General features: G+C 48.1%; 1 protein-coding gene across 2 annotated transcripts in view; it reads right to left on the reverse strand.

Moving 5' to 3' along the window:
* Nucleotides 1-24,692, reverse strand: part of CRACR2A (calcium release activated channel regulator 2A) — a 138,875-nt gene that overhangs the window by 29,070 nt on the left and 85,113 nt on the right. For both annotated transcript variants that reach the window (XM_070407574.1, XM_070407573.1), the window contains 5 exons: nucleotides 16,945-17,035; nucleotides 13,453-13,548; nucleotides 10,873-11,060; nucleotides 4,025-4,096; nucleotides 1,117-1,162 (listed from right to left, as the gene is read on the reverse strand). In XM_070407574.1, coding sequence (XP_070263675.1) covers nucleotides 1,117-1,162; nucleotides 4,025-4,096; nucleotides 10,873-11,060; nucleotides 13,453-13,548; nucleotides 16,945-17,035 — 493 coding nt within the window. The remainder of the gene's footprint in view (nucleotides 1-1,116; nucleotides 1,163-4,024; nucleotides 4,097-10,872; nucleotides 11,061-13,452; nucleotides 13,549-16,944; nucleotides 17,036-24,692) is intronic.

The raw sequence follows: 24,692 nt of genomic DNA on the forward strand, positions 1-24,692 counted from the left end.
ATTTAGGCCACTGTTCAGTCAAGGGTCCAGTGGGAGACCTCCTCTTGCCAAAAGTTTTTCTCAAAAATCCCTACAATTTTGGGGGGAAAAAAATAAAGAAGAGGGATTCCCTTTCCTGATGAGGTAGGCAGGGTCATGGTCCAAGGAGGCAAATGACTTGTCCAAGGACACACATGAACTTCATGATATGATCATTCTAATAAATAAAATCTCACATCAATCAGTCCTGCCACCATTTTTCTTTCCTTGAGAGCATCCAACAGCTGCTAAGAGGGAAGAAAGTAGGGGAATGTGGGATCCTAGATTTTGTTTAATGCAGCCCAAAGGGAATATTTTAAATAAATATAGAATTTTGTGTTATTTGGGAAAATATATAAGTATTGTGCTCAGGTCTGGAGAAGCAGGGGCCCCCACAGGGTAAAAATATTGCTCATAAAATCTACTATGTAAATTGTAAAGCATACATTTTGAATTTTGAATTAAAATGCAAATTTTTCATCAAGAGATAAAAATTTTAATGAAGAAAAACGCTGCGAGCATTGTGATGTAAAAGTGATCATGACAGCCCTAACCGGTTTGGCTCAGTGGATAGAGCGTGGGCCTGCAGACTAAAAGGTCCCAGGTTCAATTCCGGTCAAGGGCATGTACCTTGGTTGCAGGCACATCCCCAGTAGGGGGTGTGCAAGAGGCAGCTGATCGATGTTTCTCTCTCATTGATGTTTCTAACTCTCTATCCCTCTCCCTTCCTCTCTGTAAAAAATCAATAAAATATATTTTAAAAAAATAAAATAAAAGTGATCATGACATTTCAACTGCGTCATCTCAGGACAGAACTACCATTTCTGCATCCAAGAAATGCGTGACCCTCCCAATTATTTGCCTTGTTATGCCAAGAGGGAAGTGTGTGACTTCATGGGAAATTAACACACTGTTACCCAGGAGATCCCCTGCATTTTTATTATTTTCTAAAAAGGATATGCCATGGTCCTGCCACACAGAAAGGAGCAAGCAGACCCCAAACCTCAGGACGTTGCCGACCAGTCCCGGCTCAGGCTCTGGCTGCCACTGGACCACAGTCCTTGTCTTTCCCCAGAGGAGGGGGCACCGGGCACTTACCTGAAAACATATGTCCCTTTCATCCCGGAGGTGCTTGTTCCTTTCCCTGTGATGGAAAAGGGGAATCTGTTCAAACATGGAGTTTGTGGTCCACTGAGCCAATAGCAGCAGTCGCCAGCGGGTGGTACAGAGGAAGGCGTGCTGTGGAAGGCCCGGCACGGGTGCAACGTCTTTCCTTAGGGGTTGTGGTTAATGGCAGAGGGTAGTCTGTGTAAATCAGCTCAGAGGAAGGGGATAGACAGAATGGCCTCCTGGCACCCATGCCCTTCAGATCATGCACGGGTCTATGCCATCACCAGGGAGCCTCCCCCCGAGGGTGCCCAGGAGTCACTCTGAGCCTGTGAGTTGCTCTGGGGCCTTGTGCCCTCTGTGAACCACTCATTTGTGCCTACATCCTCCCAACAAGAGTCTCCTAGACACCTACTATGTGCCAGGCACCGTTCTGCCTATGAAGGTTACACCAATGAACAAAACAAGAAGTTCCTGCCCTCAGAGAATTTGTATTTTAGTGCAGGCATAACCGCTTCTGAGAAAAAGCAGGAAAGTGGAATAAAGTGTGCCAGGGATAGAGTGGTGTTTCAATAGGGTGGTGAGGTGTGGCGGGGGGGGAGGGGGGGGGGGGCTTGTTGAAAAGGCAACATCTGAGCGGAGATTCAGAGGAGGAAAGAGGAGCACTATGGGTATTTGAGGCAAGAGCCTGGCATGCAGAAGGGACTGCCGGGGCACAGCCTGGGCTGGAGGAGGCCTGCTGTGCATGAGGAACAGAACGAAAGGCAGCAGCGTGCTCAGAGGAAGAGCATTAGGAGACAAGGTCAGAGAAAAGATAGAGGAGGAGGGCGACCTGCCGTTCATGGCCTGTGGGCCATTGTAAGAACTTTGATTTTTCCTCCAATTGAGAGATGGAGCCGTGGGGGTGGGTGTGGAGAGGCAGAGGAGTGTCCTGATCTGACCCAGGTTTTCAAAGGAGCCCTATAGGCGCAGTACCAAGAACAGACTGCTAGGGACGAGGGTGGGGCCTGAGAATTGGTCAATATTTTAATTAACATGTTGGTCATTAGTTCCACTTTCAGAGGAATAGTGGTAGAAACAGCCTGACTAGAGGGTGAGAATATGAGGAAAAGAAATGGAGATAGTGAATATAAGGGCAAACAATTTTTCTGTAAGTTTTGTTGAAAGTGATTAAAGAAATGCAAAGTAGCTAGATGGGGAGGGGAGGATGAGATACTGTATAAGAAATATTATAACACATTTAGATCTCTCCAAAGGGAGGTCACAGCTGTGGTCTGACTGTCATCACTGTAACATGGCCATTTACTGGGCACATCTGGGCTCTCACCAGCTGGCAGAGGCTGAGCTTGGTAACCATGCAGTAGCTCCAGCCACGTGATTCTGCACAAAGGCTGCTCTCCTTTAAAAAGACCCACAAGCATTGGCAGAGTGCGGCCTTGTCACTCCCCTCTGCTCACTCATGTTGAATCTGCCCTTTTCTTTTTTTCCAAGTATAATAGAAAGAAGGGGGGAAAACACAAAAACTTGGCCTTGAACATCTTGTTCTCTTCCTTTCACCAACGCCTTCCTAAGAATCAACATCTTCTCTTAAGTGGATGAGAACTTGGCCTTTGGGGCCTGTAGGAACCAGGCATTAAGCGCAGTAAATTTGAAGGGCATTCAATTTGAAGCACTTTTCAATCTGGTAGCATCATGGATGTGAGACACAGTGACCTTACCTTGCTTTCAAACAAAAAAACTAAACAAAAGCTTCATCATTTACCTGACTTAAAAGCATTTGCCCTTTACAAATCAGAACCGAAGTCCTTCTGCTTGGTCACCACTCCCCAGGAGGTGGTTGGTAGGCAGCAGGCACTTAGAAACCTCAGAGGCGGAACTCAAAATGCCACCTTTCCCCACACAGGTTTGGTGGGGTTTGGTTTGGTTTTGGGTTTTGGGCGCATTCCAGACCAACGAGCTTTGAAGTTACAGTGGGCTTTAGCAGGCGAAGGAAACGCCATTCTTGGTGCTGTTTTGACTCATTTTCAGGCAGACCCTGCAGATTGCTGACCATGGCAATTAAAGGGAATATTGTCATAAAGCAAGTCATGAATTTTTCGGTTTCCTGGTACATATAAATATAATTTTATTCTATATTGTAGTCTATTAAGTGTGCAATAGTATGATGTCTAAAAAACGTACAAATCTTAATTAAAAAATACTTTATTGCTAAAAAATGCGACACATCATTTGAGCCTTGTGGAAATATGGCACCAATAGACTTGCCCGATGCACCATGGCCCCAAACATGCAATTTGTAAAAAAAAAAAACCGCAATATCTGCAAAGCACAACAAAGTAAAGGACAATAAGATAAGGTGTGCCTGAACTCATTCAACAAACATGAACGGAATACGGCAGGATAAAGAGAATTGACCCGATGTGGATCTCAATTCTGGCTCCACCAGCGAGTAGCTGTGTCACTTTTGGTAAATTATCTCATTTCTCTAATATCAACTTCCTCACCAGCTAACTCCTGTATTAACAACTGCCCTACCTACTTTCCTAAGTTCTGTTGAGGATGAAAGGGGTAGTATGGCGGGCACAGTGTAGATGCTCAACAAATTCAGGTCCCCTTCTACTTGACAAGGGCCGTGCAGGATGCTGTGAGAGACCCCGAGAAGAACGAGGGAGGGCCCGCCCACAGGGGTATAAACTGGAGAGGGAAGTGGGCGTGTGTAGATGGACCAAACATAATGGAGAGGGTGGTACTTGGTGTCTGAACAGTATGTCAAGGGCAGGGAAATGAGGGCGCTCTCTCAGCGGCTATGTTTTCTGGCACATAGGCAGGGAGGACTCAGCCTGGCCCCCACCTGAGGCATCTGGGATGCGCTCTCAGAACACACACAGCGCTGACCCACCTCAGGAAATCCAGCTGCTTCAGGAGTCCCGACTTCTCCCTCTGCAGACTCTCCGTCACGCGGTACACTTCCCTGAGGAGGAGGCAAACAGTAGTGATGAATGATTGTTCGGGGAGCGGGGGAGCTATGGGGTATGAGGCACCCGGGAGCCCTCACACTGGAACAAGCAGGCAGTGCCCGCACTGGGGACTAAAGGGTTTCAAGGAACATGACCTTCCTTAGAGAGCACCTGCCACGTGCAAGTGCTCACAGCCATGACCTCAGTTAGTCATCACAGACACCCCATTTCACAGACACAGGCAGAGCTTCGATAACCCTCCCAGCTCACACAGACAACCCAGGGTCCTCATCAAGGCCTCCTGGCCCCAGGCATGCTCATTCTGCAGCCACTTGCACGCCACCTCTGAGCATGACTCTATGATAGAGAACCACTTTTTCCCAGGCTCCAAACGGTCCTGCCCCCCAGAGTTCAGGGGATTAGAATCAATATTTTTCTCCAGCCCAGTCTTGGAGGGTGAGAGCAGAACTGGTATTCTTTTTCCCTTGGGTGTTGGTTAGGTTTGTTTCTAGGAGCTCTCAAAGAATCACTTTCCTGCTTCACCCCCCAAAGTCTCCAATCTGTTTTCAGATATCTGGGATTTCCACCATTGATCACTCATTTCTTTGACTTAGGATTTCTTATCTCTAGCTGTAAAGCAGAGACTTAATGCATCAGTTGTAATCAGCTCTTTATATCACAGTGTGAACATGGTGGCCATATAGGGAGTTGTGAGGAGGGAGAGAGAAGCTGAAAGTTGCATGGGTGGCTGGAGGGCAACGTAGTGAGGCAGGGTCCTGTCCGGTTTGCTTGCATTTATATCCTCCCTGCAGGGCCCTGTACGCAGGCAGAGTCAACAAGAAGCAGCAGGAAGGAAGAAAGGAGAGAGGGAAGGAAAGAGTGGGGAGGGGAAAAAGGAAGGCAGGGCTAGAGGAAGGAAGACAGGAAGGAAGGAAGGAAGGAAGGAAGGAAGGAAGGAAGGAAGGAAGGGAGGGAGGAAAGGGGAGTGAGTTGGGGAGGTACTCAACAACACTCAGGGAAAAAAGGAAAAAAGGCAGAACTGGAGACACTGGGAAATAAAGCGTGGTTGACTTCATAACTTCACCTCCATCCTTTCCTCTGTGCTCTGCACCATGGTTTATGCAAAGGACCCAAAGTTCCACGTCTCCAAACCACAGCATGGCATTTAGTGAAGGGAGCATCTTACGGCCTGATAACATTGTCAACCTGCATAGGCTGTCAGTCAGGGCATCTGGATTGTGCACACCCTGGGCTGGGCAAGGACAGTCACCCTCGGCCACCCATCCATGTCATTGAGCTGGAGAAAACAGAACCAGTTTGCTGGGTCCATAAGACTCTGCCAAGCTCACAATGACCTGGTTCCTGAAGAGGTATCAGTGGTGGCTTTCCCCCCTTTATAGAATAACTATAAAGTCAATTTACAACAATAACAGACTGAATTAAATTCTAAGTTCACCTCAGATAATCCTAATTAAGAAACAAAACTTCTCTGGCTCCTGCAGAGCTGCAAATTCCTAACATTTTATTACCAATTATATTTAATTTTAACTTGGGGGAAAAACAACATATTTGCCATTACCCGAACCAGGTTCCCAAACCCCTGTCTAGGATTCTGCTCTGATTAGCAATTAGAGCTGCCTCCTGGCTGCCTCTGTGCCCCAGGAGCCAAGCTTGCCTGGCCGCTTCGTGCAACCCCACCTGGTCCTGCTTCTCTCTGGGGGCAGAGGGAGCAGAAAGCTTACCCGTGCTTTGGAAAACCACTCATTGCAGATCTCAGGTCTGGGTTCTCCTAGGGCAGTGGTTCTCAACCTTCTGGCCCTTTAAATACAGTTCCTCATGTTGTGACCCAATCATAAAATTATTTTCATTGCTACTTCATAACTGTAATGTTGCTACTGTTATGAATTGTAATGTAAATATCTGATATGCAGGATGGTCTTAGGCAACCCCTGTGAAAGGGTCGTTCGACTGCCAAAGGGGTCGTGACCCACAGGTTGAGAACCGCTGTCCTAGGGGTTTTGACTGAGGAACCAATTCCTAAATAAGAAGGTGTTGCAGGTCTTCTCTGGCCTTGTTCTCACAGAACCAGCTGACCATTGGAGCTATACCAACACACATATATACACACATATATTATATTACATATTCATGCAGACATATTTGTCCATTTGTCTAGTAAACATAAATCCAGTTGGATATCCTATCTAATAAAAGACAAAAAGGGTAATTAACTGTACCTCTGCTATGCTTCCCATTGGCTAATCAGGGCGATATGCAAATTAACTGCCAACAAAGATGGCGGCCGGCAGCCACGCAGCTGAAGCGAACATGAGGCTTGCTTGCTCCAGTGAAGGAGGAAGCCAAGGTTCCCCGTCTGCTGCGGCCCGGCTCTGAGCTCCGGAAGCAACAATGTTTCAATTATAGAAGCTAAACAAACCCCAGATACCTGATTTCAGCCAGCTGTGACCACGGAGCTGGGAGTGCCAGTGACAGCAACAATGTTTCAATTATAGAAGGTAAATAAATCTCAGGAAAAAAAAAGAAAAAAAAAGAGAGGCTGGGAGCTTCAGTCCCGGCCAGCCTGAAAACGGCCCTCAGCCCCTCACCCAGACTGGCCAGGCACCCCAGTGTAAACCCCCACCCTAAAGGGGGTGTGGCCAGCCTGAAAATAGCCATCAGCCCCTCATCCAGGCTGGCCAGGCACCCCAGTGGTGACCCCCACCCTGAAGGGAGTGTAACCAGCTGCAAATAGCCATCAGCAGCTCACCCAGGCTGGCCAGGCACCCAAGTGGGACCCCCACCCTGTTCCGGGACACCTTTCAGGGCAAACCAGCCTGCCCACACCTGTGCGCCAGGCCTCTATCCTATATAGTAAAAGGGTAATATGCAAACTGACCCTAACAGCAGAAAGACTGGGAATGACTGGTCACTATGACACACATTGACCACCAGGGGGCAGACGCTCAATGCAGGAGCTGCCCTCTGGTGGTCAGTGCGCTCCCACATGGGGGAGCTCTGTTCAGCCACAAGCCAGGCTGATGGCTGCCAGTACAGTGGTGGTGGTGGGAGCCTCTCCTGCCTCCTCATCAGCGCTAAGGATGTCTGACTGCTGCTTAGGTCTGCTCCCCGCTGGCAAGTGGACATCCCCCGAGGGCTGCCAGGCTGCCAGAGGGATGTCTGATTGCCATCTTCGGCCCAATCCCCCGGGGAGCAGGCCTAAGCCAGCAGGTGGTCATCCCCCGAGGGGTCCCAGACTGCAAGAGGGCACAGACTGGGCTGAGGGGACCAACCCCCCCCCACCGAGTGCACAAATTTTTGTGCACCGGGCCTCTAGTTTATATATATAAAAGCCTAATATGCAAATTGTCCCCTTCTACCGGGAGACTGGGAGTTTGATCACTCGCTATGACATGTGTTGACCACCAGGGGGCAGCGCAGAAGGAAGGAAGGCCCTGGCTGGCAGCCAGCAGCTAGGGAAGGGAGGCCCTGGCCCGCAGCCAGAAGACCCTGATCGGCCCTGATTGCCAGCCATGCCTAGGGATCCTACCTGTGAATGAATTTCCTGCACCAGGCCTCTAGTATATAGATAAATAGACATCAGACCCTTGAACAATATGGGGGTTGGAAGTGCCAATCCTCTGGGCAGTTGGAAATCCACATAAGTTAAGATGGCCTTCCACTTACACAGACCCCACCAACCAGGGATAGAAAATACAGCTGACTCTTGAACAACGTGGGTTTGAACTGCTCAGACCCATTTATACACATAGAAACATTCAGATTATTTCGTGTTAACAAAAAAAAAAGCATTTCTGGGTGAAAAAAGGTGCTTGGATGTTTGACTAAATGACCTTGGAAGTCCTCCTAACCTAGACATTCTAAATGTTTACATTGGTAATATGTGAACTAAAAGGGGAAGAACTTGCCTTTTTCACAGGAGTAGTTGGTGAGAGATGTATGGTTGCCATTAGGAAACTGCTATTGGTTTGTTTTTAGGAGGCAGATGAGATATGGAGCACACTCTGAAATACACTGTCAAGTGAAAAATGTAGGCAAATGCAGAATAATGTGCTACCGTTTTGTAAGTGAAAATTGTGTGTATGCATGCGCACTTGCATATGCATAGAACTCTCTGGAAGGACCCACAAGAAACCATGACTGGTGGCCTCTGTGTGGCTGGAGGCCAGAAGTGATGGTGCAGGGGATAGAGGCGAACCTCTTTTTAGTGCATATCCTTTTGTGCCCTTTGAATTTGGTGCTTTGTCATAAACTACCCTAAATAAAAGTTAATTAACAAAATAAACGGAGAGGTGCTTTCAGCTGACCTTCATCTTTATATTATCTTTCCTGCTTGATTGTTCTTTCTTTATCATATTTTAAAATCTAGTTCTCCTTCCTTGAGCATCTTCAGAGAACAGGAAAATCAATTTGCCCATTCAGAATTCTTGCTGATAAATGACTCAGTCTGTTTATCTCTGAACCTTCCCTTTTCCCCTCCCAGCTGTGAAGCAGTGTCAGGCAGCAAGACATCAGAACCAGGCTCTGTCCCATTTTCTGGAACTAACTAGCTGTGCTGCTTTGGGTTGGTCACTATACCTCTCTGAGCCTCAGTTTTGTCATTTATAAAATGGGAGATGGAGAGCATTAAGGTCCTATCAGTCCTGGTGGTCTGGGACTCTGTTCTATAGAGGACAAGCGAGGCTCTTCTGCCTTCTCTCCTGACCTTCCTGGAAGGCCAGGAACGCTCTCCTGGGCTCCAGCACTCTGTCTGGCTGTACAGGACACTGCATGCTTCTCCAAAACAAGCCGTGAAGGGGGGAATCATTTATCTCTTCCTCCTATCCCTCCTCCCCTCTTTTTTAATTCCCAACCTCCAGAGACTATCTCTGGCTTGGTTAATTAAGATGAGGCTTCAGGAAGATTTGAATCCTCCTGTTGTGATCTGTTACTCCACGCTGTGTGCTCATTTCCATCTGCTATTCTAATGCCTGTGCCTTCAGATGTTTGTTGCTTTTAGAACTTGACTGAATTTTAAAAGCCTGAATCCTTCATTGTTTGCAAAGTTAAATGCCTGTGCCTTGTTGACCTGCTTTCAATGAGGAGGAACTGATTTTCTCGTTTGCAATGAAATACACTGTTTTTCCACTGGTCACCCAAGAATTGGTGCGTGTGTGTGTGTGTGTGTGTGTGTGTGTGTATTTACCTGCAGATATCTTACTAGGGTAAAACTTTAAATCCAAACACCTCCCTCTCACCATAGGCAATCAATCCCACATGGTACAAGACACCACACGTGAGCCAGACAGCAGGACAATTTGATTTAGGTAGGTGGACCAACATTTTGCCAACAGTCCGAAAGTGAGGGCTTTCACTTTTGAGCAAGGAAAGTGAATATATGTGTAACATCAAGCATTGGTAAGTAATACTGCCTTTCCTCTAAAATCAAACTTTTCATCCTACCCAGCACAGGACCAGGCACACAAAAACATTTCGCAGAATGACTGGATGAAGACGTGAATGAGTGGATGAGCAAACAAGTGAGTGAATGGTGGCCAGTCCAATGCCTGTGTAAATATTTTCTAGCTGGCTCATTGTTCCTTGGGAGGGTAACCAAGAGTGTCTAGCATTAAGTTTCTTGGACAGATGCTGAAAACCTCTGAACCTCAGTTTCCTCATCTATAAATCAAAGTTGATCATAAGCGTCCCTGCTACATCAGGATGCTGTAAAGGTCATAGGAGATGATGTTAAACTATTGATGTGATACACACTGAATGCTCAGCATAGTACCTGGCACAGAGTAGTTTTCAATAAATATTTGCTAAATAAGTACATAAATATAGAGAGAAATGAATGAATAAATAAACAGGTGAGATTCCTCTCCCTGGGCCTCAGATGCATTTGGTCTCAAAACCTAACACTCCGGAGATAAGATAAATGCTGATATTCTCAGCAACTTCTCCAGCTTAACACACAGACCACACCTGGAATCTTCTCAGGCGTGCCTCTGCCTCACAAGCTGAGCCCTGTCCTGACACCACAGCATTTCACTAGCAAACCAGGTCCCGAGAGGTGTGGGGCTCCCCGACCAGCCCATGCAGAATACTTGTAGGAAAAAGGGGCAGAGCTGGAGTGAAGATTCCAGGGCACCATCACATGCCCCATCCATTTACATGTCAATCTCAGAAGTGTTCGGACTTCACTTTCGTCCACTTCGGTCTCCCAGGTTTCTAAACTACTACGGTCATGTTTGGTCTACCCACTCACTCAGCATTTTCTCACAGACTGAAATATATTTGTTGGTTGGATAACATATCTTCCTGATCACATAATAAATTTTCCAAGAACAGAGCTGTATATCCTAGATCAGTGATGGCGAACCTTTTGAGTTCGGTGTGTCAGCATTTTGAAAAACCCTAATTTAACTCTGGTGCTGTGTCACATATAGAAATTTTTTGATATTTGCAACCATAGTAAAACAAAAACTTATATTTTTGATATTTATTTTATATATTTAAATGCCATTTAACAAAGAAAAATCAACCAAAAAAATGAGTTCATGTGTCACCTCTGACACGAGTGTCATAGGTTTGCCATCACTGTCCTAGATAATGCTCAGCACAGCATTGGTCTGCTAATAGTTTCAGAAAACTAGACGAGATCTTAGGGAGCAAGGGGTCCAATCCCCATTTTACAGGCAAAGGGACAGGGTCTCCAAGAGGGGAGATGGTATGCTCACTGCAGGGAGGGAGCTGGAGAGCAGTGATAGGGGTGCCTAAAGGCCACACTCACATCTCCTTCTCTTGGTGGAGTTTGCAGGCCTCTTGCTGGAGGCTTTCCAGCTGCTGCTGGGCATCCTGCAGCTCCCGGGAGGTGCGCTCCAGCTCCCGGGCCAGCTCCTGGTTGGTGAGTTTCAGCTTGGTATTTTCCGCTTTGGTTTCATGCTTGTCGTTATGCAGGGCTGTGCACTGGCCCTCCAGCTGGAAAGGAATGGGGGACAGAGAGGAATGGCGGGCAAGCACCATCATCAGGCTGGCCTGCCCCAGCCTCATCTAGCTTTTTCCACTTGGGCAGGAACCATCACTGTACCCCTCACTGCCCTCAAACTTTGTCCTGTTCCTCCATTCACACGTATACCCTTCAGGAAGCAGGCAGAGCTTCCAGAACAATCTCAGCTCTCCCTTGTCTCCATAGGGCCCATAGGACTACGAGAAAAGGAAATTCCACATCCATCTTCGACTCTTTTTTTTTAATCTTTTTTTTTCTTTATTGGTTAAGGTATTACATATGTCTCCTCATCCTCCCATTAGCCCCCAGCCCTCCCCCTCCCACTCATGCTATCATCCCCCTGTTGTCTGTGTCCATTGGTTGGGCTTATATGCATGCATACAAGTCTTTTGGTTGATCTCTCCCCCTTACCTCCACCCTCCCCTACTTTCCCTCTGAGGTTTGACAGTCTGATCGCTGCTTCTCTGTCTCTGGATCTGTCCCTGTTCATCAGTCTATGTTGTTCATCATATCCCACAAATGAGTGATATCACGTGGTATTTATCTTTCTCTGACTGGCTTATTTCACTTAGCATAATGCTCTCCAGTTCCATCCATGCTGTTGCAAATGGCCAGAATTCCTTCTTTTTGACTGCAGCGTAGTATCCCATTGTGTAGATGTACCACAGTTTTCTAATCCATTCATCTGCTGATGGGCACTTAGGCTGTTTCCAAATCTTAGCTATGGTGAATTGTGCTGCTATGAACATAGGGGTGCATATATCCTTTCTGATTGGTGCTTCTAGCTTCTTTGGATATTCGACTCTTATCTCAATGATAATTATCATCATCTCATCAATGGACTTAAGATCTAAAGTAAATCCTTCTTGTTGTCCTTTAAGCCAGTTTCTTCTCCTTGGCCATCAATGGAATGGAGGACACTAAGTAAAGAGCATCCTCATAAAACATCCCTCCCAATTTTGAATACTGAGATAAATCTATCTATTACCTTTCCTTCTCTCAGCTGTGTAAGTCCAATTCCTTTAATCTATAGAAGCTTTGAATGGTAGCCAGAAACACTGAAAATTCCTAAGAAATAGCTAAAACAGGTCAAACCAAACATGTTCTTAAAGCAACTAAAAACCTTCATTTGAATGACTTCAGCTTTTCTTGGCTAGTGGTCACGCCTTGCAGAGCTTCCAACCCTCTCACTAGAGGAAGCACCAAACCAAGGCAAACTGATTATAAAAAATTTAGTTTAATGAATGTAGCCAGTAAGGGGAGGAGGAAGAAATGATGAGGGATGTTGTGTGATTCTCAGGAGGCTCCTGTGCAATCAGGTAAGCATGCAGTAAGCAATCATTCATGTGAGGGATAACTCTAATTGGTAAGGACTTAATGCATAATAGTGAAGAGGAGAAAGAGTAGGAGAAGCAAGTCAAGGTAAGGCTGTGGAAGGGGGAAGGAAAATCAGCTGCCAGTTCCTGGAGTTGAAACCATCTTGCTGCAGAGGAGAGAAACCCAAATCCATAGACGGGGTAGCAGCAGGAGTGGAGCAGTCTGCAGCCTTAGCACGGGGTGTCTTCAAACACATTCTAATGCATTGCTAAAAATAGCTCTGTCTATTTAAACTGCAGCAATGTGTCTGGGTTTGTCCAGGGCTGGATTCCTTCCAACACAAGACAAAACAAAAGGATACGTGACACTCTAGCCTCTCCCCTCCATGAGCCCTGGCTTTGGAGAGGAGGCAGTGAGCCTGAGGTTTGCCGAGGTAATCAATCTTTCTGGGGTCATTAGCTAGGCGTTCCCAGCCATAGTGGATGGACACAGTGCAGCACCCAGCTTGCCTGCTGGGAGCTCAGGTGCATCAGAGGAGCGTCTGTGTCTGCATCCATCTGCAGGATGATGGAACAGTCATAAAGGAGGTGATGAACCACGTCCAGGGGGAGATGGGGATGGAAAATCTGACCTTTGAAGAGCCTCTTCCTGCTGGAGGCTCCATGGCCATCCTGGCGGGCAGACAGTACTGTCTGCAGCCGCCCCCAAAGTACCAGGGACTGTGTCCCTTGTACCTCAGCACTCCCCTCCTGTCTTATACAGTATGCAGGGGACAAATTAACATTTTGGCATTCGGGTGGCTCCTGGGCACAATTATACGCCAATGTCTGCAGATACCTCAAGGGAGAATTCTTAGCAACTTCTCAGAGTTAAACACCTGGCATTGGAGAAGCAAAGGCTTTATCTTGGGATCATCTCTGATTTCAAATGCTCTCTCGTACAACTAAATGGTTCTTTCAGATTGAAAAAGAGAGAATGGCAGGGAAAGTGGGCCAGAGCCAGAGAAGAGGATGGAGTGAGGGCCGGGCGTCTGAGGACACAGCATACCCGCTTCTGCTTCTGGGCGAGCTGCTCCAGCTCCTGCTCCTTAGACAGCAGCTTCTGCTCCAGCTCCTGACTGCGGGCCTGAAAGCGCTCTGTGTCCTGCCAGAGAGAGGGACATGTGAGGCCTAAATGCACCTGGAATGGAGACATTTTCCCACCTTAAACCTGCTCAACAGCAGGTCCTGCCCATCCTGGTGGACACTGGGGCCTCCCCATAGCATTCCAGGGCCTTGGTGCTCTGCCAGCTGCTTGGTGTGGCCCAGTGAGATACAGAGAGTGCAAGGGCTAGGTGTGCCTTGACTGGTGACGATGCACCCCTTCCCCCATAAAGGCAGTGTCAATAAGTGGGGGAGTACTGAGCAGGGCGAAGAGAACAGGCCTGACCTCAAATCTCAGGCCGTCTCCTCATCTGTAAGTTGGGGGGTGGATTATCCTTCCATGTGGATATTCTGTTTCACATTGGGCCTGCTATTTGAACCCTTAAATGACCCTCACTCTGGAAACACAGGGCATCATTTCTTTTGGGTCTAGGTCCTCACTGTTTTCTGACCATGACGGAGATTTTCCCTTCCTCCTGATGTACCTTCCCTCCCGCCCTAGAACTGAGCTTCCCCACTCAGGGATGCAGAGGCCCTGATGATGCAAGAGCAAAAGAGGCCTGGTTGCGGGATAAAGAGGAAAGTGTGTAGGTTGTCAGGATGCCTGACACTCTCAACAGAGCCTGGAATGGTGTAAAGGCCCTGAGCTGGACGTCCAGAGACTTGGGTTCCAGGCCTGGCCTTGCCCAGCTAACTTGCTCATTCTTCTAGATCATGGAGTCTTTGTTCATAGAATAGAAACAAAAGTACCCATGCCACTTGTAGCTTTTCACTTGCCTGAAGGCAGAACAGAGGTGCAAACCATGCAGGAAGAGAAGAAACCACCATAACCTCCATATAACTCACTGTAGGAGCCTCGGTTGCCTCGGTTGCCCGTCCCATGGAACAACGCCTTCCCGAGGACAGCCGTGGAGGCTACACTGGAGGGCGGCCTGTCCTGCTGGCAGGTTGCATGTGATGGTGCAACAGTCGGAAAACACGACTGCTCTGGGGCAGAGGCCTTTGGACACCTCCGTTCAGGGCTCAGGTATTTCCTGGGCTCATTGTTTGTAGATGCTACCTGATTCCTCTGCCCATTTTCAGGAAGGTGACTGCGGCTCAGGGACAGCTCTGTGACTGTCCTCATCTCAACCACACGTAATGGCAGAAGCAGATTTGAAGAGACAGTTCCTGCTCACAACTTCTGTTACAGGAAACCTGCTTCATTTGGCTTGTCTGCTGTTCATGGGGCAGGTACCCGGTGGGCAGTGCTGGGAGGGGAGCAGCTACAGATCCCCATGGCCATGCTGCCATCTCCACCAGGGCCTGCAAGTGTCTTACTGCCCCGCTAGCACAGAGCTTTGAGAGTCTAATACCTGGAGCTGGGTGTGCAAGTGACTAATATTTCCCTCTTGGTCAAACAAGCTGCTAAACATAGAGCCAGAATCCAAACCCCAGAAGGTCCTGCTTTTCCATGCTGTCATCAACTGTAACACCACTGCGCTCACACTGTGGCCCGGCAAAAGCCTGCGTGCGTATCCAAGGCTTAGTAGCATGCCATAGCACTTTCTAATAGTTTCCATGCTTATGCAGAAACCATAAACCTAAGCACTGAGTCTGAAAGGTGTTTGCTATTGAGAAGGGAGAAGCAGGGGACAGGAGGGGGCAGGTGGGTGAAGCAGAAGCATGGTCAGGTCACCTTTGTCATAGTAATTTGTCCTTGAATTTTCCCTCTGACCTCTTCCCACTCCCAATCCCCATGTGTTGGCCCACTTTTGCTTCTAGAAGCATCCCTTTCTTTAGCCAGGACTTTGGCCTGTTGTCATGGCCCAGGCAGAGGGGCAAATGCCGCAGGGCTCAGCCCCTCTGTGCAGTGGGCCATTTTGGGTAAAGGAAGTGGCTCTCCTACTGCAGGGTGGGGGAAGGCTGCTGTTCTCAGAGGACTATTTCAGGGTCTGCTAGGTGAAGAGAGTTTGAGTTCTGCCTGCCATATACCCACTCCCTATGCTGAAGGTTGGGGGGCAGCCAGAAAGTTTTAAAGCTCTAAAAGGAACAGGGAGGAGGTCTGGAGAAACTGACAAGTCTCCATAAGGCTCTAGTTAAAGAACATGACTGGCTTTTTCTGGAAGGCATCCAGACTCCTTCTCCATTTCAATGACATCTGTGATAATAAATGAAGATGTGGTATGGATGATCAAAGCTGCATACAACTAAAAAATGGTTCAAACCAGCCACATTAGCAGGGGAAAAAGACATTGTGACAACAGCCCCAGTGCTGAGTGGCCAGGGATGATGTGGTCTCTGTAGTGTGTCCCCAAAATTTATATGCTGTCACCTAACCCCCAACGTGATGGTATTAAAAGGTGGGGCCTTTGGGAGGTGATTAGTGCTCTTATAAAAGAGACCCTGGAGAGATTGCTTGCCCTTCTGCCATGTGAGGAGACAAAGAGTAGTTGCAGTCTGCGACCCAGAATAGGGCTCTCACCAGGACCTGAATTCCCTGATCTTGGACTTCCAGCCTCCAGACAGTGAAAGGTAAATGTTTGTTGTTTGTAAGCCAACCATTTTATGGTATTTTTGTAACAGCAACCCAAACTGACTAAGACAGGAGGTCACTGTTCAAGATCAAAACTCTTCTACTGAGAACCCACCAAGTAGATAATCCAAAAATGGATAATAGAGTTTCCTATAGCTTTGTTTTATGAATATGGACATGCTTAGCTTAGCCTGGAAAAGGTGATGATTTTACCAGTTCTGACCTACCAAGACAAATAGCAAGGCTAGGTAGGAGGCTAAGTGCCAGACTAGGAATAGGAAATGAGTTTTAAATTTTCTCCCATGGTATCTGAGAAAGGTGGGATTTCGTTTGTCTTGGGTATTAAATTTTCTAAGTGTCTAAGGGGAAAGGGTGGGATGTACAAGCTCCAAGGATGGTCCCCTTAGGGAGTGGAGTGAGCTGGTGCATTTGGGTGGGCCTACCATGTGGGTCTAGAGCAAGTATCAGACCCAGTCTTTAGGCTGCTTAAACTGGTAAAGCATGCACCTTCATCCTTTCATTCATTTATTCATTCACTCATTCATTTACTCATTGAACCAACAAACAATTGTTGAGTCCCTACTACGTTCCAGGCATGGTCAAGGTGCTAAGGATATGTTAGGTAGTAAAGTTAAAGATCCCTGCTCTTGTGGAGCTTACATGTTAGTGGGAGCAGACAGATCACCATCAATAAAAGTAAACAAGTACATTATATGCTATATTCGAAGGTGACAAATGTCTTGAAATAATTATAAGTCAAGCAGAGAAAAAGGGAATCAGTAGTGCCATGGGTGAGGCATTGCAATCTTAACTTGGGGGAGGTAGTCAGAGTAGGCGAGATCAACCTGGCCCGCAGAACCAAGCCCCGGAAGTGACTTTTACCTTCAAGAGAAACCGCTCCTTCTCACTTTTGATTTGCTGCTCCATCTCCTCATAGAGATGCTGGATTTCTTCATCATAAGCAGCAATTTTCCTGCAAAGATGGCAAAAGGAGAGTCTGATGAGGCCGACACTGAAATTCTTTTATCCCACAGAAGCAAGTCCTAGAGCTTGGGCACCAGAACCCCACTGGATCTGTGGGTGGTGGGGTGACACTGTATAGGTCAGGTCAGTCTGAGCTTCAGGATCAGGTCCTCAGGATCAGCTGACTACAGAGGCCAGCAGGACCCTCTCCTCTTCTTCCTTTAGACCATCACTCCCGGCCATGCACATGCTCCTCAGTGAAGCTGCCCTGGCTCTATCAGCTTTATTTAACACAATTCCCTGGCCTCTGCTACACTCACCCTGCCTCCTGCCCACTGACCCCCTGTTTGTAGACTGCATAAAGTTGTGTGGGCTTCTTGGTCTATGTCATTCCCACGTTGGATGCATTCTCTCTACTGGCTACATCAGCACCATCTGAACTGCACCATCAGAGGGCTCTCCTAGAATTGTGTGCTGAAGTTTGTGGGATACATACTTCTCATAAGAGCTCAAAAGATTGCATGATAATGACAACCACCACCACTACACCCCCTGCAAAGGAAGGGGCCACACCTGCCCAGATGCTCATGCCCTCTAGGCACGGGGCCACAGGCAGACAGTATGAGACTGTGAGGCTGGCAAAGGCTGGAGTTATAATGAGATGTCCTCATCCCCACTCTCATCATCCTCCCCCCACTCAGAAGAGCCCCACAGGACAGGAAGGAAGCTCATGGGCTCCTACACAGATGAAAACAAAAGAGGCTGTGAGGACAAGGTTTTGTAAGTCACCCTGGGGTTGTTCCTCGTTTTTGCCCAGTAATAGATCCTCCTTCAAATGCCCCCACATTCAAACAGGAAGGATCAGGTATTAGCATTTGAACTGAGACTGGAAGTTATCACACTGTGCACAAACATTCCCAGGGTATTGTGTTTCTATACCTTTTCTCTGACCTGCAGTGACAGGCCCCCTCTCTGCCCCTGCTCTCTGCCTTCTTTCTCTCCTATTAAAGGAACTCCAGGCTCCCGTAAACAGGCTGAGGTCACAGCTCTCAAGGTCTGTTTTGAGCATGTAACACACACACATCCTGCAGATTTTGGCACTTGTCATCCTAAACTCAAATGATAGCAAGTCCCCTCTACCCTTCATTCAAGTAAAAAGACTTTAATAATTGAGGAAACAGTCCTAGTCTCAGTTCTAAGAGGTTCTGGGGAGATTTCTGAAGAAAACATCAGGATGGGTATGTATTTATTCCCCTGAGCCCTCCATCGTTTTAACCCCTACCTCCCTATGTCCACTTGGGACTCTAATCCAGTGTCAGCTGTCCCAGCTGCCTATGATTGCACCTCAGCCCACTCACTGCCCCTTCCTCTCTTATTACCTGTCACTTGCACAGACTGAGCAATGACTAAGGAGCCATTTTGATTGGCATCCTTTTAATTCTACAGAACCACAAAACAGACGCAGAAAAAGGAACTGGTGTGAATCTCCATGGTCAAGGTCACTCATTAGAGCACCAGCCTCTGAGTTCCCTTTCTTAGCTGTTTTGAGTGACTTTGAGTGAGTACAGCAATGGTCCCAAGATGTGCTCAGTAAAAGGTGACAGCTCTCCAAGACTTCCATGAGCTGCAGCCCTGTGTTTATCATTGTGTTTGACATCCTGGTGCAACAAATACCTTTTCTGCTAAGAATAAGAAATCTGTTCTTGGTAAATGACAGGTGTTTTGGATGGTTACTTTTGTTTTTAGCTAACCCATGACAATACAAGAAAATCTTACAGAGAAATAAGGAACAAGAACACCTGCTGTTAAATGGGAACATTTCAGGAACAGAAATGAATACAGTTCGAAAGAACTTTCAAAAAGAGGGAGCGGACCTGTGTGTGCTGCTCTCTCACAGCATCATTGAAACTATCAACTATGAAGTAAACAACCGCCACTCAGAACCATGGGGAAGTTGGCCCAGTGGGAGATCTACAACTGGAGGAAAAGAAAGAAGCGCAGTGAGACTGAATGGGAGCTACGGAGGCACCAAAACCAGAGGTACGCAGTCACACGCCACGCGGGCTGCAAATGGATTCTCGGTTTTTTACGAACCCTCGAATCCTCTGGGCTTGCCCGGGGCGGGTCTCTGAGGCCCCAGATCCCACAGGGAGAGGCGGCCACGGCCTTGCAGTGGTCGGAGAGCGAGGGAAGCTCTGATACGCGGCTGCTCGCCGGCACCGAGGGACAAGAAATCCTGGTGTCCCGGGGAGGCGAGGGGCGCGGAGACGCCGCCATCGCTATATCATCCATGCTGGTGACTCCCTGTGACCCCGCCCTACCCTCAGGGCTGTGCCAGAGGCACAAGAGGGAATGACTGTGCTTTTACAAACTCTCAAATCCACTGAGCTGGTTCGGGCGGGTCTCTGAGGCCCCAGGCCCCAAGGCGAGAGACGGCACGGCCTTCCAGCGGTCAGGAAGCGAGGGAGGCTCTGGCGCTCAGCTGCTCGCCGGCACTGGGGGACGCAAAGTCCTGGAGTCCTGGATAGGCAAGGGGCCGCTGAGTCTCCGCCCCGGCGACTCCCTGTGATCCCGCCCTACGCAATTTACATTCCCATCTGGGCTGTGCCAGACCCACAAGTAGAAGCGCCTTTTCTTCTGCAAACTTTCAAATCCGCTGAGCTGGTTCAGGCGGGATCATGAAGCACCAGACCCTACGGGGAGAGGCAGCACAGCCTTGCAGCCATCAGAAAGCGAGGGAGACTCTGTTGCACAGCTGCTCGCCGGCACTGGGAGACACAAAGCCCTGGCAGAGAGTCAAGGGGCCGCGGAGACTCAGCCAGTGCTATTTGCTCCGCCATGGCAACTCCCTGAGTCTCAGCCTTAATCAATTTACATCCCCATCCAAGCTGTGCCAGGTGCACAAAAAGACCCACCTGCGCTTTTGCAGCCTATCCCAACAAATTGCAGACTTCAACTGCTCGCAGCCATGAGAGACACACTCAAGAAGCAGACCCAGGAGAACCAGGATGGCGGCATAAGGAAGAGACCTGTGCGTGCTACCTCGCACAACAACATCGAAACTACCAAATATCAGACAAACACCTATCATACAGAACCATGGGAAACTTGGCCCAGTGGAAGCTCTACAACTGGAAGGAGAGAAAGAACATTGAGACTGAGTAGGATGTGACACCAAGTACAGAGCCCAACCCAACAAACTGCAGATTTCAACTCCTCGCATAGAAAGAAGCGCATAGAGACTGAGTAGGATGTGCTGAAGCACCAAGTACAGAGCCCATCCCAGCAGGTTGCAGATTTCAGCTCCTTGCATCTGGGAGGGACGCAATCGGGGGGCAGAGTCGGGTCCGGGGCCGGCCAGGGCTGGGCCTGACTTGGCCGGCGCTGTGGAACTGCTGTACCAGCAAGCGCACAAACATGCCCACTGGTCCCAGTCTCTGGTGGGGCGCTGCGGGACAGCAGACAGGCAGTCTGTGCACTTGGTGGAGGGCAGGAGCGCTGGATGTACAACCACCAGGAATGCCTGGAGATTTTGTCTAGTGGGGAGCCGCCGGCAGGGGACAGAGGGCCAAACTTCCTGTTTCCCCGGTAAGGCTGGGATGGCCCCGGTGAGGTTGAAACAGCCCCCGTGAGGTAGGGACGACCCCAGTCAGGTCGAAACGGCCCCGGCGTGGTAGGGACAACCCCAGTCAGGTTGAAACGGCCCCCGTGAGGTAGGGACGACCCCGGTGAGGTTGAAACAGCCCCCGTGAGGTAGGGACGACCCCAGTCAGGTCGAAACGGCCCCGGCGTGGTAGGGACAACCCCGGTCAGGTTGAAACGGCCCCGGTGTGGTAGGGACAACCCCGGTCAGGTTGAAACAGCCCCGGTGTGGTAGGGACAACCCCGGTGAGGTTGAAACGGCCCCCGTGAGGTAGGGACGACCCCGGTGAGGTTGAAACAGCCCCCGTGAGGTAGGGACGACCCCAGTCAGGTCGAAACGGCCCCGGTGTGGTAGGGACAACCCCGGTCAGGTTGAAACGGCCCCAGTGTGGTAGGGACAACCCCGGTGAGGTTGAAACGGCCCCCGTGAGGTAGGGACGACCCCAGTTAGGTCGAAACGGCCCCGGCGTGGTAGGGACAACCCAGGTCCCCCGTGAGGTAGGGACGACCCCAGTCAGGTCGAAACGGCCCCGGCGTGGTAGGGACAACCCCGGTCAGGTTGAAACGGCCCCGGTGTGGTAGGGACAACCCCGGTGAGGTTGAAACGGCCCCCGTGAGGTAGGGACGACCCCGGTGAGGTTGAAACAGCCCCCGTGAGGTAGGGACAACTCCGGTCAGGTTGAAACAGCCCCGGTGTGGTAGGGACAACCCCGGTGAGGTTGAAACGGCCCCCGTGAGGTAGGGACAACCCCAGTCAGGTCGAAACGGCCCCGGCGTGGTAGGGACAACCCCGGTCAGGTTGAAACGGCCCCCGTGAGGTAGGGACGACCCCGGTGAGGTTGAAACAGCCCCCGTGAGGTAGGGACGACCCCAGTCAGGTCGAAACGGCCCCGGCGTGGTAGGGACAACCCCGGTCAGGTTGAAACGGCCCCCGTGAGGTAGGGACGACCCCGGTGAGGTTGAAACGGCCCTGGTGAGGCTCAGACGGCCCTGGTGAGGTTGAGACTACTCCAGTGAGGTTGGGACAAATAAAGGGGACCAGTATGGACTGATGAACAGGTGTAGATACAGAAGCAGAGCAACATTGAACAGAATGTTAAACTACAATGGGGAGCCTGGGGAGGGTTGGGGGGGGGGATTAAGAGACCAACTGAAGGACTTATATGCATGCATATAAGATTAACCAATGGACACAAGACACGGGGCGGGGGGGCGGGGGGTAGGGGCCGGGGGAATATCATGGGGGGGAAAAAGGAGACATATGTAATACTCTTTGTAATACTTTAAGAAATAAAAATTATTATAAAAAAAAAAAAAAATGGTCTTCTCTTGGTCCCAGGGATACATATTATCTGCCTGTACGTGAAGAAATTCAGATGCTAGATGGCAAATGGTGTCAAGAAAAACTTTAGACAGCAATTTCAACTATATAAATACTGGAGAACTAATAAAGTGAGATGAGAAGAATTAAAAAATTAATTTGGCTCTGTGAAAGTAATACAATTACAGTCATTCATATAGACTGTTTACCATTTATGCCTAGAAACCATGCAGGGTATTAATTCTGTACTATCATTAAATGTGTTACATTGACTTTGCTCTAAGTTTTATTTGATTAAATTAATAAACTCTGTGCTTGTTTTTTGTGGTCACATGTCAGTTTGCTAGTCATGAAGTAATTTTGCAAACTGCTAAAAAAACAATTGGAGGGAAGGCAAATGTCACCTCTGAAAGGTATGCACTCCCGGCCCTCACTCACACAGGCTGAGTTCACTACAAAGAAGCGTTGGGAGTCCAGGTGGGCATCCGTGATCCTGGGCCCAACCAGGCTCATACATGGAACCAGGCCTTTGGAAATGTGTTGGCTTGGCTGGCCTCCTGGGAGACTGCTCAGGCCTGAATGACTTTTGAGGATGCGCCCTGACTCATAACCAGCCTGGATCAGACACACGAGAAGCCAGATCAGGAGTCAGAGCCCTAGGGGCCCATCCCAGAGCCAGCTCACTTCCTCCATGTGACCTTGGACAAGTGACCTTAGATCCCAGGATAGCACCTGCCCTGCATTTCTCCCAGCACTGTCATGATGGATGTCAAACAAGAGAGCAGGTGTGGAAAACATTTGGAACTACAAAGCCCTAAATCAATGTAGGGATTATTTATTATGGTAATTATTATCAGGGGCTATGGAGGGCAAGGACCGGCATTCCTCCAAGGGGAAGAGGGCCTTAGTTTCAAGGGTAAAAGGGTTGTTGGGATTGTAAGGGTCAGAGGCAATCAGGAAGATGAAGAATACAAAGCTTAGTCAATAAAAACCGCTGTCAGACTAATCCATTAGAGACAAGGTTGTGTGAAAGTAGGAGCTGCAGAACCAAAGCCTGCATCTGCAGGGAGCTGTGAGAGCAATGATAGCGAGAGACACTGAAAAGATCTATGCGCACAGTGTGTGTTGTTTCCGATGGGCACACCTTATTCTTCCATCCAAAGGAAAAAGGCAACCAATTCTGTTTGCTTATTATATTCATTTTTATTCCCACGATTTCTAAAACCACTCTTATTGCTTGATGCATACAAGCATAGACTTTGAAATCTTCTCTGTGAGCCAATAGGCTTCCTCATCTATTCCAACCCTCACTGACCCCATTTTCTGAACTCTTAGGACAACATACATCTTTATTTGAAATTTAATTTTTAAGTCCTGAAGAACTGTTTCATATGGGTTAATGCTGTTTTAATTCGGTTATAAACAATCAGACATTTATGCCACCCACAGGCCCTGTGCTCAAAATGTTAATGTTTAAGACTTTGAGTACCAAACTCAGAAGCCCGTGGACCATCTTGGGAGAACACTAGATTCCAGGGGAATTGAAGAATTTCAGGGTTGGGAAGTTTGTCTGATCCAACCACCTATTTTTCCAGTGTTAAAATTCTTACCACAATATCCTCACCAAGTATTTAACCAAACTATATTAGAACAGCTCCAGTGATAGGGGACTTGCTGGGTCTCTAAGCAACTCTTTCATCTTTGGAATATTCTGGCTCATAGAAATGTGTCTTCCTATGATTATAAACATCCTATCCATAAAAACCTTTCATATATTTGAAACAGCATTAAGACTTCAAGGAATAGCCCTGGGTTCAGGCCATGCCTCTCCACTTCTTTGAATCATGTCTCATATGGATTTTTTTTTTGGTAAGTCTGCTCACTATTCTTTTTATGCCTTGCAAAATGGGCTCTAATTTAGCTCTCTCAAATCATGGAGCCCCAAACCAAGCACTCTGTGTATGAAGACTATTCAGTGTAGATTAGAGCTGGGCTATTGCCTCTCTTGTTCTCAATGCTGCATATCTATTCATGAAGCCTAACATCACATGCTTTTTCTTGGCATGACCCATTTGTCAACTAAAAGCTCTAAACTTTATGGTTGCATGATGGTTTGTGTTTTAAAGATGGTGCTACTCAATCATACCTTTCCCACTTTGTGCTTCTGCCATTGGCTTTTTGGCTTTTGGCAAAATCTTAAATATAATTCTGTTAGATTTCATGTTTGTTAGATTCAGTCCATCTTTCCAGCCTGTCACTGTCTTAATGGTTTCCCACTGTTTGTTCAGTGTACTCAATGACCTTCCAAGTTTTGTTATATTTTAGATTTCAATCATAATGTAAGCTAAATAACCTATAATGTTGGTTTTGATTACTTCCTATATCTAGAGTTATTTAGAAGACTGTTTAAAATATATAAATTGACTACCAGTGTGGCTCAGTGGTTGAGAATTGACCTATGAACCAGGAGGTCATGGTTCAATTCCTAGTCAGGATACATGCCCGGGTTGCAGGCTCAATACCCAGTGTGGGGTGAGCAGGAAGCAGTGGATCAATGATTCTCTCTCCTCTCTCTCCTCATTGATGTTTCTATCTCTCTCTCCCACTCTCTTCCTCTCTGAAATATATATATATACACACACACACACACACACACACACACACACTATTGGTTTCTAGTTTTATCATATTATAACCATATTAT

The sequence above is a fragment of the Myotis yumanensis genome, unplaced genomic scaffold (genome assembly GCF_028538775.1).
Source record: "Myotis yumanensis isolate MYYU_CA2020_CCGP unplaced genomic scaffold, mMyoYum1.0.hap1 SCAF_3, whole genome shotgun sequence".
NCBI classification, from domain to species: Eukaryota; Metazoa; Chordata; class Mammalia; order Chiroptera; family Vespertilionidae; genus Myotis; species Myotis yumanensis.